General features: G+C 41.5%; 1 protein-coding gene across 2 annotated transcripts in view; it reads left to right on the forward strand.

Moving 5' to 3' along the window:
* The window catches only part of slc12a2 (solute carrier family 12 member 2), a 58,669-nt gene that overhangs the window by 38,258 nt on the left and 4,742 nt on the right, over positions 1 to 15,669 (forward strand). The window contains exons 14-23 of one of the 2 annotated variants that reach the window (XM_079410167.1): positions 305 to 460; positions 545 to 644; positions 2,987 to 3,098; positions 3,184 to 3,324; positions 9,251 to 9,357; positions 9,787 to 9,866; positions 10,180 to 10,302; positions 12,726 to 12,773; positions 13,083 to 13,205; positions 15,191 to 15,302. In XM_079410167.1, the coding sequence (XP_079266293.1) occupies positions 305 to 460; positions 545 to 644; positions 2,987 to 3,098; positions 3,184 to 3,324; positions 9,251 to 9,357; positions 9,787 to 9,866; positions 10,180 to 10,302; positions 12,726 to 12,773; positions 13,083 to 13,205; positions 15,191 to 15,302 (1,102 nt within the window). The remainder of the gene's footprint in view (positions 1 to 304; positions 461 to 544; positions 645 to 2,986; positions 3,099 to 3,183; positions 3,325 to 9,250; positions 9,358 to 9,786; positions 9,867 to 10,179; positions 10,303 to 12,725; positions 12,774 to 13,082; positions 13,206 to 15,190; positions 15,303 to 15,669) is intronic. The other variant, XM_079410168.1, reaches the window with a different exon arrangement.

Genomic DNA, 15,669 nt, shown 5'->3' on the forward strand with positions numbered 1-15,669 from the left:
CTGGTATGAAATGTCTTGAGCAGGCTGTGGACGCTCTGATTCTGTGCGGTGCGTCCCGTCACACACCCTTTATGTCCCAGACTGTTACGTAACGTGGCAGAACGGCACAGTTAGCACTTTCCTACCACAAAGAACTATTGTTGATTTTATCCCAACTGTTTAGTTGCTCCGTTCCAATACATGGCTCTCGTTGTGGGGTGTAATTTAGGGTCTTTTGACCTTTTCCTGTGTTGCCTAATCCTCACCCGTACTGCTGCAGATCTGTTTGACTGGAGTCTCTGAATGTTTGCTCCGTGTTTGTCAGGATGGAGGCCCAGCTTCAAGTACTACAACATGTGGGCGTCTCTGGCCGGGGCCATCCTGTGTTGTGTGGTCATGTTCATCATCAACTGGTGGGCAGCCCTCCTGACCAACGTCATCGTCTTGTCCCTCTATATCTACGTCAGCTACAAGAAGCCAGGTGAACTGGACTGGAGAATGAGAGAAACATCAGCTGTTCTCGAGCGCAGCACCAGTGCTTCATGAGATTGTTGTGGTCTTACAGATGTGAACTGGGGCTCGTCCACTCAAGCTCTGACGTATCATCAGGCCCTGACACACAGTCTGCAGCTGTGCGGAGTAGCTGACCACATCAAAACCTACAGGTAATGCAGCCTCTGTCAGTGTGAGAGCGTGCGTGTGTGTGTGAGAGCGCGCGTGTGTGTGTCTGTGTGTGCATGTGAGTTAGTGTGTGTGTGTGTCTATGTGTGTGTGTGTCTATGTGTGTGTGTGTGTGTGAGCGCGCGCGTGTGTGTGTCTGTGTGTGCATGTGAGTTAGTGTGTGTGTGTGTGTGTCTGTGTGTGTGTGTGTGTCTGTGTGTGTGTGTCTATGTGTGTGTGCGTCTGTCTGTCTGTCTGTGTTTGTGTGTATGCGCGCACGTGTGTGTGTGTGTGTCTGTGTGTGCATGTGAGTGAGTGTGTGTGTGTGTCTATGTGTGTGTGTCTGAGTGTGTGCGTCTGTCTGTCTGTCTGTGTTTGTGTGTATGCGCGTGTGTGTGTGTTTTTCTTTGTGTTGGCTTGTTCTGATGTGTACGTGGAGTTAATTTGTTTTCACTCTCTTTATGGCTGGAATACACTCCACCACTTATGTAATCTGAAGACTCCTTAAAGGGTTACAGAGGAAAAACTAGGAATTAGACGTGCTGGTATTCGATAATGCCATATCACGGTAATGAATATGCATGATGTTGTTATTGAGTGCTTCAGAATATCGTGCATAATTATTTATTACAAACTGCTCAGAATTTATTACAAATTATTTTGAATGCAATTTAAGAATAATTCTCCCATCAGCTGGTTAAAGTAAGTTGCTGTTGACTTTATTAACATGTTTCCAGCTGAAACGGAATAATGAATCGAGGGATGATGTCGGCGGAGGCCGGACCCCTGGATGAACCCGGGGACATATCCCCAGTGAAGACCTCGACTTAAATACAATAAAACTAATAATATAATACAATTCTAACAATAATAGTATTATGTAGTTAGGTAATTGCAACAATATTAAAATAGAAATATAATACATTTACACATTTAAAATTTTAGTTAAATCAATAAGTAAACAATAAATAAACACTAATATCCTGGCCAGAGGAGAACTACCCCCCGACTGAGTCTGGTTTCTCCCAAGGTTTTTTCTCCATTCTGTCTCAGAGGGAGTTTTGGTTCCTTGCCGCTGTCGCCTCTGGCTTGCTCAGTTGGGGACACTTCATTTCTAGCGATTATCATCAATTTGATTTCACAGATACTATTTAAACTAAACTGATCTAGCTTTCTGTAAAACTCTGAGTGCTCTAAATCTGCAGACCGGCTCAGACTTTCATCAGCGAGCATCCAGACGGGAAACCAAGCCAGAAGTGTGTTGTAATCAGAATTTAGACGCTCGACTCGTGTTTGAGCTCTGCAGATGATGTTCAGGCATCTACTCACTGTCGATAAATAATTACAAAACTAAAATAAATAGTGATTTATCTTGGGTGAAATAAAAGCGGTAAGATAATGTATGGGTGAGTGGCAGGTACAGTGTTGCCAGGTCTGTGGTTTTGCTGTAGAATTGGGCTACTTTAACACTGTTGCCGGGAGTTGTTTTTCTTGTCCAAGGGTTGAAGTGACCCCGATGATGTTATATTTATCCCCTGGAATGCACATTTTACCAGGGGAACCCCACCAAAAAAAGGTGTATTTTACCCCCTCCAAATGCGATTGGGCTAGTTTTGAGTAGCAATCGTGTGGGTTTTGTTGTGAAAACCTGGCAACCTGGTGTCAGTATGCAGCACCAGCCGAAAATCTGGAATTATTCTGATTAAAAAAAAAATTAAAACACTAATATTGTGAAAAATTATTAATATAAAAGAACTGATATTTTACACTAAAATAACCGTTGTGCTGATTATTATTATTTTTGCATGTTTGTGATACTTTTTATTTTTTAGGCTTCACAGATGAATAGGAAGTTCAAAAGAACAGCATTTATTTTAAATATAAATGAATTTCAACAGTATAAATGGTTTTGCCATCACTTTTTATCAATTTAATGCATGCTTGATGAATAAAAGTGTTAATTTTTCTCCAAACTTTTGAATGATCATCTTGAAAGTGTCAGGATATTGTATGTAGTCAAAATGAAGACAATGCATAAATAATCCGAGTGGAAGGAGAACAGTTTGATTAGCGCTGTGGGTTTACTGTGAGGTCTTTGATCTTCAGTGTAAGGTGACACTGATGAAGGAGTTTGGTGAATGTGCTCCGACTGAATCTCATGTTGAGAGCAGAGCAAGCGCTGATTTCTGTGTTTCTGACAGCACCTTCTCATCAAACGCTTTACCCTCTGCGTAATCCGCTTTTATTCTTAACATTTTTGCTTTGAAGCGGTCTAATCTGAGCTGGCGTTGTGCTCTGGACTGGACCGCTGACCTGGAGGTCATGAGAATGTGTGTGTCTCCTCTAGGCCACAGTGTCTGGTGATGACCGGAGCTCCTAACTCACGTCCAGCTCTTCTGCATCTGGTCCACGCCTTCACCAAGAACGTGGGTCTGATGCTGTGCGGCCACGTGCGTGTGGTGAGTACACTGTGTGTGTGTCTTTAACATCATTCCCATTAATAAGACTGAGCTGATCTCTGCACTCGTGTGTGTTCGATCCCAGAGTTCCCGGCGGCCCAACTTCAAAGAGATGAACAGCGATATGTTGCGCTACCAAAGGTGGCTCCTCAACAACAACTCCAAGGCGTTTTACACTCCTGTGGTGGCTGAGGATCTTCGCCAAGGAACCCAGTACCTGCTGCAGGTGTGTGTGTGAGAGAGTGAGAGTGTGTGTGTGTGTGTGTGTGTGTGTGTGTGTGTGTGAGTGTGTGAGTGAGTGAGTGTGTGTGTGTCTGTGTCAGAGTGTGTGTGTGTCTGTGTGTGTGAGAGAGTGTGTGAGTGTGAGTGTGTGTCTGTGTCAGAGAGTGTGTGTGTCTGTGTCAGAGAGTGTGTGTGTCTGTGTGAGAGAGTGTGTGTGTCTGTGTGAGAGAGTGTGTGAGTGCGTGTCTGTGTCAGAGAGTGTGTGTGTGTCTGTGTCACAGAGTGTGTGTGTGTGTCTGTGACAGAGTGTGTGTGTGTGAGTGCGTGTCTGTGTCAGAGAGTGTGTGTGTGTCTGTGTCACAGAGAGTGTGTGTGTGTCTGTGTCACAGAGTGTGTGTGTGTGTCTGTGACAGAGTGTGTGTGTGTGTGTGTGTGTGTGTCTGTGTCAGAGAGTGTGTGAGTGTGTGTCTGTGTCAGAGAGTGTGTGTGTGTCTGTGTCACAGTGTGTGTCTGTCAGAGAGTGCGTGTCTGTGTGTGAGAGTGTGTGTCTGTGTCAGAGAGTGTGTGTGTCTGTGTCAGAGAGTGTGTGTGTCTGTGTCACAGAGTGTGTGTGTGTGTCTGTGTCACAGAGTGTGTGTGTGTGTCTGTGACAGAGTGTGTGTGTGTGTGTGTCTGTGTCAGAGAGTGTGTGTGTGTCTGTGTCAGAGAGTGTGTGTGTGAGTGTGTGTCTGTGTCAGAGAGTGTGTGAGTGTGTGTCTGTGTCAGAGAGTGTGTGTGTGTCTGTGTCACAGTGTGTGTCTGTCAGAGAGTGCGTGTCTGTGTGTGAGAGTGTGTGTCTGTGTCAGAGAGTGTGTGTGTCTGTGTCAGAGAGTGTGTGTGTCTGTGTCAGTGTGTGTGTGTGTCTGTGTCAGAGTGTGTTTTTTTTCACCGACGAAAACGAGATGATGAAGAACGAAAACTCTTGTTGAATGACAAAAACTATAACGAAAATCTATTGACATATTCATCAACGAATAAAAACGAGACGAAAATGTTAGGGAGGGACGATTGAAGAGGTTCATACAGAACATAGTTCTGTAGTGTGTAGTTAGGAGGTTAGATGCATACATATGAAACGGCAGGACATAATAATACACTTGCTGCACGTCGCATAAAACATTCAAAAATGTGAATCTGTGGGAGTAAGAGGAGAGCAGACATATGGTTAAATCTGACGACGCAAGAGAGAACTCGATTCGGTCCTGTTTTCTGAGCGCAGACACTAAAGCATACACACACAGAAAGTGTCTCGCAGCGCTCGCGCGAGTACTCTCCCGCGTCACATGAACAGAGAATTACTCACAAAATGATGTTGAATTGTCTGTTTTGACGAGCATTCACACAAATACAGTCAATTACGTCTTAAGTCAGTGTAAACAGTAGGGAGAACGTGTATCAGTACATTGCATTCGGTTTTAACGGGATAGCGGTCTAATTATGCTGCTATTGTCTGTGGCACTGATGTTAATCAAGCAACAGAAGAAAGACAGAAAATCACTCACTGCTCTTGACTGAAAAACTTTAGTAGCCCTAAAGATTCATTTAAATGTATTTATAGAAATAAATGTCTGCTTGAAAGAATGAAGAATATGGTAAACAAGTTGCTATAAAGAATGCATAATTATCCTTTATATCCATGGGTATTTCATTAAAGGTGCCATAGAATGCATTGATGCAGTATTTTAAATTGTTCTCTGATATCTACACAGAAGGTATGTGGCTTAGGTAAGGGCAAAAAATCTCCAGAAACGATTTTACATGTCCATTTACAACCCTAGGATTTCTCCCTAGAATGAAACGGTCTGTTATTGGCTTATTTGGCAGGGTCATGAATAATAATGAGCTCTGCTCTGATTGGCTGTTTCACAGTACTGCTCAATGTTGAGCCCTGCTCTGATTGGCTGTTTCACAGTACGGCTCATCAGCAAGAAGGAAGCACAGGGAGGAAAATATATATTTAAATACTTTCTCTGGCAGTTATATCGTCGGGTAATTATACTGTATATAAAACGCGGGCATCAGGGAGCCGTTATTAATATGCGAGGCATTGAAACTGCTTTTGAACGATCCATCGATCGCGTTATAGTTTCACTTTCAAGAGATGCAATCACACAAACTATGTTTACATTATGGAGCAACAGTACTTACCACACATTTCACAAGATCAGATGCTTGTCAGTGGTGCTCAGGATCTGTAAGTCATTCGCCATCATCCTCATCTCTCCTTACTGAGAGTGAAATCTTATGTACTGTAACAGGCTACCGCTAGCAAGGAGCTAACCATGTCCCTTTAGTGGCTCGCGTTATTTGCTTTCTGTGCCTTTCTGAATACAGACACCAACCCATCCCTGCACTTCACACCCCCTGCACGGCCTGGAACATAACATTTATTGTGTTATTTTCACTTGTTTATGTACAATACCTGCAGAGCTTCTGATGGTTCGGCCGGCTTAGAACAAGGGCGGGTTTATGCAAATGTTGGGGGCGTAGTGATCCTGACTGTTGCGTCACAGTCGGTGTTATGTTCTGATTCGCCTGTTTTTCAGTGGTCTTTTTTATCACGAGATTTACATATGAAGGAGAAAACTATGGTGTTTGAGGCTCACTGTATGTCATTTCCATGTACAGAACTGTTATTATTTAAATATGCCAGGGTAAAGACAGTTTTTCATTCTATGGCACCTTTAAAAAGAAGACCATGTTCTTTCTGAGAAGTGGTTTTATTTAATTTTAACAAAGGTATGTTGTGTGTCACCGCAGTTAAATCTGTCATGATAAAACCTTAATATCAAACCTATATAATGAGTTTGGAAATTTTAGAGAAATACTTAATGAATGCACTGTAACTAAACCCGCGTTTAAAACGAATGTAAATTAAGTGCTTGCTCATTTCACTTGGATGAAATTAAACATTCAACACATTTCTAAGTATTTGTTCTTAAAATCCCAAATACTTAATGAACACATCAGCCCGTGTAACATGTAATACTTTAATAATTGACTAAAGAAATAGTTATTTATTTATTAAAAAATAAACACATATTCCTGTGAAATTCAGTAATTCTGTAAAAGTAGTAACATTATAATCTTCCCTGCAGAAAAACCCCCAAAACCAGTAGACCCCCTCCCAAAACACAATATAAGGTGTAATGTACTTAAGGGTTATGATGGGAATTGTACTGGTTTTAATGGAAACTATAACGGTGTCTGCTGGTATTTGATGCATTCTATTGGTGGGATGTAATCTAAGTCTCTTTATATAGTCTTGGATGTAATCTAGCAGATGGCCACCAATAGAACAACAGTCATTTCTATTAGAATAATGCTCAAAACAAAAAGGAATTTTGTAATGGATTTTATGGAAATTATAAGAATTCCTGTGATGGTTTCTATTGTTTTGTTTGTTGTTTTTCAGCAGGGTAACGATACTCATACTGTGCTGCACATTATTGACAATACTGAGCTGAAGCTAGACTTTGCAAATTTAAAATCTCAAATCAAATCGCAATCAAAATAGTTGTCAAAAATATCGCAATTAGATATTTTCCCCAAATCACACAGCCCTAAGAAGAGAATTCTTTTGCAAGAAGGAGCACAATTGAGCAGACACAAGTTAATAATATTGAGAAGCGGTTCTTCTGCTACGGGTAACAACTTTTTCAGTAGTTTAGTAGGTACAGGATCTAATAAACATGTTGTTGGTTTAGATGCACTGATTAGTTTATTTAGTTCTTCCTGTCTTATAGTTGTAAAGCACTGCAGTTTTTCTTTGGGTGCGATGAATGAAGCTGAAATACTAGACGCAGTAGAATCTACATTTGATATTGTATTTCTGATGTTATCTATTTTATCAGTAAAGAAATTCATAAAGTCATTACTATTAAACTGTGAGAGAATGTTTAGATCGGACGGTGTCTGTTTATTTGTTAATCTAGCCACTGTGCTAAATAAGAACCTTGGATTGTTTTGGTTATTATCTATGAGTTTGTGGATATGCTCTACCCTGGCAGATTTTAGAGCCTGTCTATAGCTGGACATACTGTTTTTCCACGCAATTCTTTAGAGTTTCTTTCTTGAGAGAATGGGTATAACTGTTGTACCATGGTGTGTGTTAATGTGTGTGTCTCTGTCAGAGTGTGTGAGAGTTAGTCTGTGAGTGTGTGTCTGTCTGAGAGTGTGTGTGTGTGTGTGTCAGCGTGTGAGAGTTAGTCTGTGTGTCTGTCTGAGAGTGTGTGTGTGTCTCTGCCAGAGTGTGTGAGAGTTAGTCTGTGTGTCTGTCTGAGAGTGTGTGTGTGTGTGTGTCTCTGCCAGAGTGTGTGAGAGTTAGTCTGTGAGTGTGTGTCTGTCTGAGAGTGTGTGTGTGTGTGTGTCTCTGCCAGAGTGTGTGAGAGTTAGTCTGTGAGTGTGTGTCTGTCTGAGAGTGTGTGTGTGTGTGTGTGTCAGCGTGTGAGAGTTAGTCTGTGTGTCTGTCTGAGAGTGTGTGTGTACTGGTTGGGGGGGGGGGGTATATATTTTTCTACATGTTTGTACAGTCTTTACAAAAACTGTCTCCCCTAATCTGCAGTCAGTCCTCATAGAGATGATTGTTTTATTTGAGTGTTTCCATTGGCCAAAGTAGGGCTGGGCGATATGGCCAAAAAACTCACAATATTAATTTTTTTTATATCAGTTGATATTGATATTGATAATGATCACAGTAAATGTCGAATCTTTATTTCATTCAAGTTTAAAGTTTAAAGAAAGTTGTAGAAACCAGACCATTTATTCTCCTTAAAATAAATATCTGAAGAGAAAAATGAATTTTGTAGTTTCTGCATTTTCTGCGTGTGATATTGTTTCAAATCAAGAAACCGATTTGTGTTGCTTGATAATATTAATACTATTAGTTTTTTGTCTCTTAGAAATGCACATTTGAGTAGTAGTTTGAGTTAGGATGCAGATGTCAAGTTTTATCAAAATCAGTAACGTGTAAAAATGGTATCAGAGCTTTATATGCTGAAATTGAAATATTGTGAGTTTGTTTTGTTTTTTTAACTCAGAATAATGAGAATAATCAGAATAATCATTGGTCTTCCATAGTAGCATACATTTAGATCACGATTACCTCAGTTAAAACCACACATGCAGCACCTCAATACCGTGGTAAAAATATAACTATTTGTGTGAAAAACGGTAGTCTAAAAACATTTAGTATCAGGCTAAAGGCACACATACTATAGCTTAATCACTAAAATACTGCAATTATATTCCATGACTCCTTTATTAATGTAGACATGAATGAAATGTATTATTGTAATAAAATTAAATACAAATACCCACATTTTGGACACTGTTACTACAGTAAATCCACGGTAAATGACGTGACGTGTGGAATGAGAAGTCTTCAAATGAGTCGCACTCTTTCGTTCTGCCTTTGCCTCATAAACATTGTATAGAAACATTGTATAGAACATTTATCAAACTCTTATATCATTTTATTGAGAAATGATATCACGCTAGTTATTGTTCTTGATTTATCTTCCAGCTCTAGGCCAAAGGCACCAATGAGCCTAAAACTAGGCTTCTCTGTCCGTTGATTTCTTCACTTCCTGCTTAGTGCATGTGAGCCCATAATCTGCTCACAGCTGAATTCTGTTATAACCCATTTGGAAATATTTACGTGTGTGTGTGTGTGTGCACGCTTATATGGCCTACATTATGGGGCCAAAATTGGCCTCGCAAAACATGCTTTCTCTGCATTATTGGACATGCTAACTGTTGCCGTTATTCAGAAAGGCTACATAAACATACCATATGTTTTATTAATAAATGCAAAGCACTTTCTATGAGGGTTGAGGTTAGGGTTTGTCCTTTTTTTGCGTATGGAAATAACTCCAGTGTGTGTTCCGCAGGCTGCTGGTTTGGGCAGATTGAGGCCCAACACGCTGGTGCTCGGCTTCAAGAACGACTGGCGCATTGGAGATATAAAGGACATCGAGACCTACATAAACCTGATGCAGTGGGTTTCATCTTCTGTTTGAAATCGGTCCGCTATTAATAACAGGCTTGTTGAAGTAGTGAGGCAGCAGCTTTTATACAGTGAAGTGGTTTGTTTGCCTGACATCTGGTAGTCATCCATGTACCATGTACTGTCGAGATTCCAGATGAGTAAAAGTTCATCAGAAATCAGTCAAGTACAGTCACTGTCAGATCTGTGTGTATGGGATCTAATGCAGACCACTCATGACAAGCTGTTCCAACCCTAAAAGTGTTATTTTAACAGGCATGTATTGTGCACCTGAACACGTCATGGGAAAAACAGCATGCATGTGTCTCTAGTGTGTGTACAGCTGAAGAGCGTCTGCTAGATGTTTATGAGCAAACAGGGGAAATGGTGTGTGTCTTCATCCTGTGAGACATTAACGCTTGTTTATTTGTGTGTGTGTAGCGACTCGTTTGATTTTCAGTACGGTGTCGTCATTCTTAGACTGCGAGAAGGACTCGATATCTCTCACATTCAAGGCCAAGGTACAGTACTGTACACAAACCACTACATTAACCAGTCTGCTTTATAGAGTAAGCCTAATTATTTGAAGAATGGTTCTTAATTTATCGTGAAGGCATCACCGTTCACTCTGCTTTACATGCCCTCTCACGGGAAGAAAGTATTTAACCCTTTAAAGCCTGTGAAACATGTGGTGGCCCTCAGTGTTTGGCTGGATGAAATTGTCCATGTAATGAGCTCGTTTACTGTTGGTCATCAAGTGGACTTGCCGTTCATGCTAAATTTGCGTTTGCCTTGACCTCAGAGCGGTGCTGAAGTTTCCGTTTGTTCCTGCAGATGACTCTTCAGCGATGAAGGATGTGGTGGTTTCAGTGGACATGAGCAAAGACTCGGATGGAGACTCGTCCAAACCCTCCTCCAAGGCCACCAGTGTCCAGAACAGCCCGGCCGTCCAGAAAGGTCAGTTGTTCTCCACAGAGTCACGTGTGTCCTGGAAACATTCACTTGTTCTAGAAAAAGCTGTAAGTGAAAAGGCAGATGAGTGTATTTCCCAGGGGTTTTGTGAAATGTTTCTGCTCCGAGGGGAAGTGGTTGTTTATGGCCCTCTGATCCAGCGTGTGCTTCTGGGGCCAGCTCTCATCTGAAACCCTTCACATGCCATCTCATGCACTCTCGTGTGTTTCTGAGGATCAGCCTACCGCAGCACAACTCTCCGAAGGGTCCAGGCTGGGAACGCCGCGAGTGCGTCTGATTAATTACTCCGAGGTCTGAAGTATCGGCCTCTCAGCTCCATCTGACACTGGAGGGCCCTCTGAAGGCTGAGAAAACAACCATAAAAAACAAATATAGCCGCAAGCGACGATCAGCAGGGGTCAGGCACATGAGAGAGCTTGAGAACATGAGCAGAACTGGCAGATTTGAAAGGGCACGTATCCGTTAGGAGGATTGTGGTGCATGAATCTTTGGTCTGTCTCACCAGATGTCCTTCAGGGCTGGGTTTTGGCACAAATGTCACGATGTGATTTGATTCTGCTTCACAAGCTTTCAATTCGATTTAGATTCAGTTTGGATTATTTTGTGTATATCAGGTACAAAACATGCCAAACTTTCTCAAGGAAAGAAGTCTCTCAACTAATGCAGTAAAGTATACAGTCAGTTGGTCCTACATTATTGGTTAAAATGAACTGATTTGTATACAAACACTTAAATTACACTTAAGTTTTTATAATATTGACGTTATAATACTAACGTTTACTTTAAATTACATCATTATATTTCTGCTCCAAATAGTTTTTTTGAAATATAAACTTTGAAGTGAGTTTGAGCTATTGAAACAAATATTGATGCACAGTAGAAATGATAATGTTATATGGTGCATATAGCTGTTTAGTGAACTGCTCCTCTCTCGAGTAAGTTTTTCTAGCTGACTAACGAGTTTTTGGTCACAGCATAGTTTTTTCTGAGGTAGATGTGATGTGACCTGACACTGTATTGTTTACAAGCTGTTACACAGACATGTTTTGCGTGGTTGAAACTAACTGTGATTACATCGTGCTGAAACGGTTATTAAAGCGCAGGAAACGATCAGTTCAAGCGCACTTTGTGCTTCTCTTAAACTGAAGCGCTGCATCAATCTGCCACTCACATTAAACAGGGCTGAAACCGCATTTATTGTTTGAATATTGTAATACAGTGGACAGAATGTGAAACCTGAGACCGTTTCATTTCTAAAGCACAAAGCTTATTGCTGTTTGTTTGTTGGATGGGATGTGTGCTTTGATCTGTTCATTAACTGAAAAAGGCTAGACTAATCGATTCTTTGGATTTAAGAATCAATGTTTTGTTTTTCTTACCCAGCCCGATGTGTAGCTGTTCAGAAACGGTGATCTAGAGCACACCTGAAGAGTTCAGTGGCTTGTGTTTTCCAGATCTTCTCTAGTTTCACTGCATGATAGAACATGTAAAAGCTGTGTGAAAGCGTCCTGAGCTCCTCTAGATGGTCGTTCAGTCTCTGTATCTGTTCAGCTCGTGTGTGTGCTCTCTCAGGTCCCTGCTTTCTACAGCAGAGACGTTGTGTTAGTGTGACTGCTATCAGGATCTGCGTCTCTCGCCGGTCGCAGCAGTGCATTATCATTTTCTACTGACATCACAACACAACCTTTATTTACAAAGACATTCTGCATGCTTACAAACAGTGTCTGATGTGAATATGAATGTAGCTTGTACAGATTTGTAAAAATCATATTTCATGCGACTTTATTTATTTATTAATAATAATGCACACTTGGTAAGTATGATCAGATTTCAGTCATATGCAGCGGTGGCCAAATTTATTAGAGCACCTGACAGATCTGAAAATACTGACCTTTTTTTGCCTCCAAAATATGATTTCATTTCATGATGTTCATGAAATATGCAGATGGTTGCTCTGAGCAGTTTTTATCCACTTTGAACTGTAATATTTGGTATGTCCACCGTTTGCATTGATTACAACAGCACATCTCTCTAGTGACGGTGTTGAAGTTCTCAGAAAATACACGAATGTTACCCCATGCCTTCTGCAGCTCAAGCCAAAGTACGAGAGATGTGCCCAGTTTATTTTCCAGCTCCATCATTCCTCCCGTCTCAGGTAGTTCCAGCTATAGTTCGTTCAATGGGTCACTGGTCATGAATGTTCTTTGGGTAGTAAGGTTAAGCGGTCCCCTCGTTTGAGCGGTGTGATGTCATCAGTGTGTGTTAATGGATGCGTGTGGTTGATGATGATGATGATGATGTAATAAACTGCAGCAGAACAAGCGTCTCTTTGTGTTTGACTGACGCACATGTTTCCCATTGCAGTGCTAGCAGACTCTAACCTCTTGTGTTTTTCTAACATGATCCAGATGAGGATGAGGATGGCAAAGCCTACACTCGGCCGCTGTTGAAGAAAGGCAGGACATTTCTCTCACTCTCGTCTGTCTCTGACCTGCATGCACTTTCTCTCGCTGGCGGTTTAGGACATGCTGCTCTCTGCTGGTTTGACCTCTGACCTTCACCTTTCCGTGTGCTAGCGTGTTTCAGCTCCGGCGATGTCACTTCCTGTCTGTGATCTAATACTCGGTGTCTTCCTGCAGGGCTGCTTCTCACACTGAAGACTGTGTTTTAGTCTCTTTCCCTTCTTCTGTGTGTTTGATGGGTCTGCTCATGATTGAATCTGAGGGGTTGGGAGAGATGGGTCTGAGTGTGTGTTTGTGTTTCAGAGAAGAGGAGCCCCACGGTTCCCCTGAATGTGGCGGATCAGCGGCTGTTTGACGCCAGTCAGCAGTTCCAGCAGAAGCAGGGCAAGGGCACAATCGACGTCTGGTGGCTCTTTGATGACGGAGGTCAGTGCAAGAAGCTTTGAGAACATACAATTACGATGCATCGTGAAACCTGGAATCTGGCCATGGTTTGGTTCTGCTATGTTGGAAACTATTCATTCTGTTTTCCAAAGATGTGATGGAAAAGCAAATGTAACGGGCGATAGTATGCAATGTGGTGAAAATACTCGCACGTTATCTCTGCTGTCACATCTGAGCCATGTTAAACTGAAATAACTAACACTTACCCTGCAAGTTACTTCAGAAATAACCTCAACTTATGCTTCCATAAATGTAACCAGGCTAGTGTGGAAAAAGACACTAGGAACAGTTTTACTAAAGCAGTGCTATTCACAACATCCAGTAAGGTCAGAGAAAACTACATCTACTGTTAGGTATGACCAAAAAAGATACGAGTGATTTCATGTCACGATAATGATACATGTACACTATATGGACAAGAGTATTGGGACACCCCCTTCTTTAGAACAGAAAAAGGCTCTTCCAAAACGGTTTCAACAGATTGAAACCCAATTCAAGTCAAGTCACCTTTATTTATATAGTGCTTTTAACAATACAGATTGTGTCAAAGCACTTAACAGTATCAGATTGGAGGATAGAGTGTCAGTAATGTATAATAATAAGATTAAACACTCAATTTTCAGTTAAAGGCATTTCATTATTGAGTTCAGAGATGTCATTGTCTAGCTCAGTTTAGTTTAAATAATTTCTAGTGATTATCGTCAATTTGATTTCACAGATACTAAGTATTTATGATGTATTTTCATCTTTGTTGCAACAGTTTAGGAAGTGTCTGAAATGACTGTCGTCCTATGTACAAGGCATGGGTGTTTGGTGGTGAGTTTGTGGCTCAAGGTCTGCATTTAAAGTCACAGCAGAGCTTTCTGCAGACCAGTCAAGTTCTTCCACACCAACTGAGTCAATCATTTCTTTTGCGAATGATATAGCAAACTGTTGCTATAAAATTAGAAGCACGCAATTCCGTAGAATATCATTATATGCTAAAACATTAAGATTTGTACTCATAGAAATGACTAAAATAGTCAAACCTGTTCATTAGAAGGGGTGACCCAGTACTTTTGTCCATATAGTGTATGTCACAGTCTTATGCTTTGCCATACAATTTTTTTTATTTCTTTTAGCAATGAAATTTCAATTTTCTCTAACAATACAGCAGCAGGTTTATTAGGCTGCTGTCACTTTAAAAGCTAATGCACATATTCAATATACTGATACACTTCTGATATGTCAGCCAGTGTATTTGGCCACTTGTTTGTGAGCTGTGAAGAGTACTCTTGTTCTCAGGGCTCCTCCGTGTGAGACAGACAGCTCTCTCTCTCTCTCGGAGAGCACATAAAACCTGTCAGACAGCATACGAGTGCTGAGCTCAGCTCTCCTCTCACTTCAGCACTTTACAATTTGCCAAGTGCCAGTTCTGTTGCTGTCCTGAGCGTCTTTCACGCTGGCCCTGGGCCCTGGGAGTTTTAAACAGGCTTTTTATCACACTAGCTAACTTATTAAATACTCTGTATTACTGAATCCTGTGTTTCTGGATGGGATGCAGATGGGTGTGGAGGTTCGAGGCTGTTCTAGACGCAAGCGTCAGTGTCTTGAGGGCGACTTGAGCAGAAGGCCAGAGCTTCCTGTTTTACAAGGCAAAGCTCTTGTCTTCCTCTGTCTTTATAGCCGCTATAAAGTTAAATTGTCATGTTAATTCTCACACAGATGTGTGCTTGTCATGACAGCAGTGAAGTGGCTCTGCAGCATTTCATTCATACACATCTGCTCTTACAGCAGCTGTCAGGGTTTGTGCAAGGCAGCAGTACAACAGCCTTCGATTCAGGAGCTTACCTCTAGTTATAATGTTTATATTGTTATTTCATATGTTTGGTACAGTACATGTGATTTATACTACTGCAACAGTGATGCATCCTCTGCTGCTAGAACAGGTTGATTCTTGTTTGTAATCTGTACCTCATCTGCGTCAGGTCTGACTCTACTGATCCCCTATCTGATCGCCAACAAGAAGAAATGGAAGGACTGTAAGATCCGCGTCTTCATCGGAGGCAAGATCAACCGAATCGACCATGACCGCAGAGCGTACGTACTACAGCCGTACTCTAGTGAAATAATGCTGTAATGACTCTGTTTCAGAATTATATCAGAATCATAGCTAAAGGGAAATGTTTAGACAATGCCAAAACATGAGTAGCCTCCCATCTCTCAGATAGTTGAGATGAGCCGGACTGTGGATGGTATTAGTATGCCAGGTCTCTCTCGCTCTCACGCTCGCACTGAATGCACGTGGAGGTATTGTGTGTGAGAGACAAATGTTTCCCATTGTCCTCCGCAGCTGCTGCCAGAGCCTTTGTTAGCTATAATTAGACGTGTTCCAGCAGCGAGGTCTTCATAGAAAGTGTGAGCATGTTCAGCTGCACATGTGTAGATTCAGTTTCATGGGTCTGTG

This window comes from Barbus barbus (assembly GCF_936440315.1).
Source record: "Barbus barbus genome assembly, chromosome: 47".
NCBI classification, from domain to species: Eukaryota; Metazoa; Chordata; class Actinopteri; order Cypriniformes; family Cyprinidae; genus Barbus; species Barbus barbus.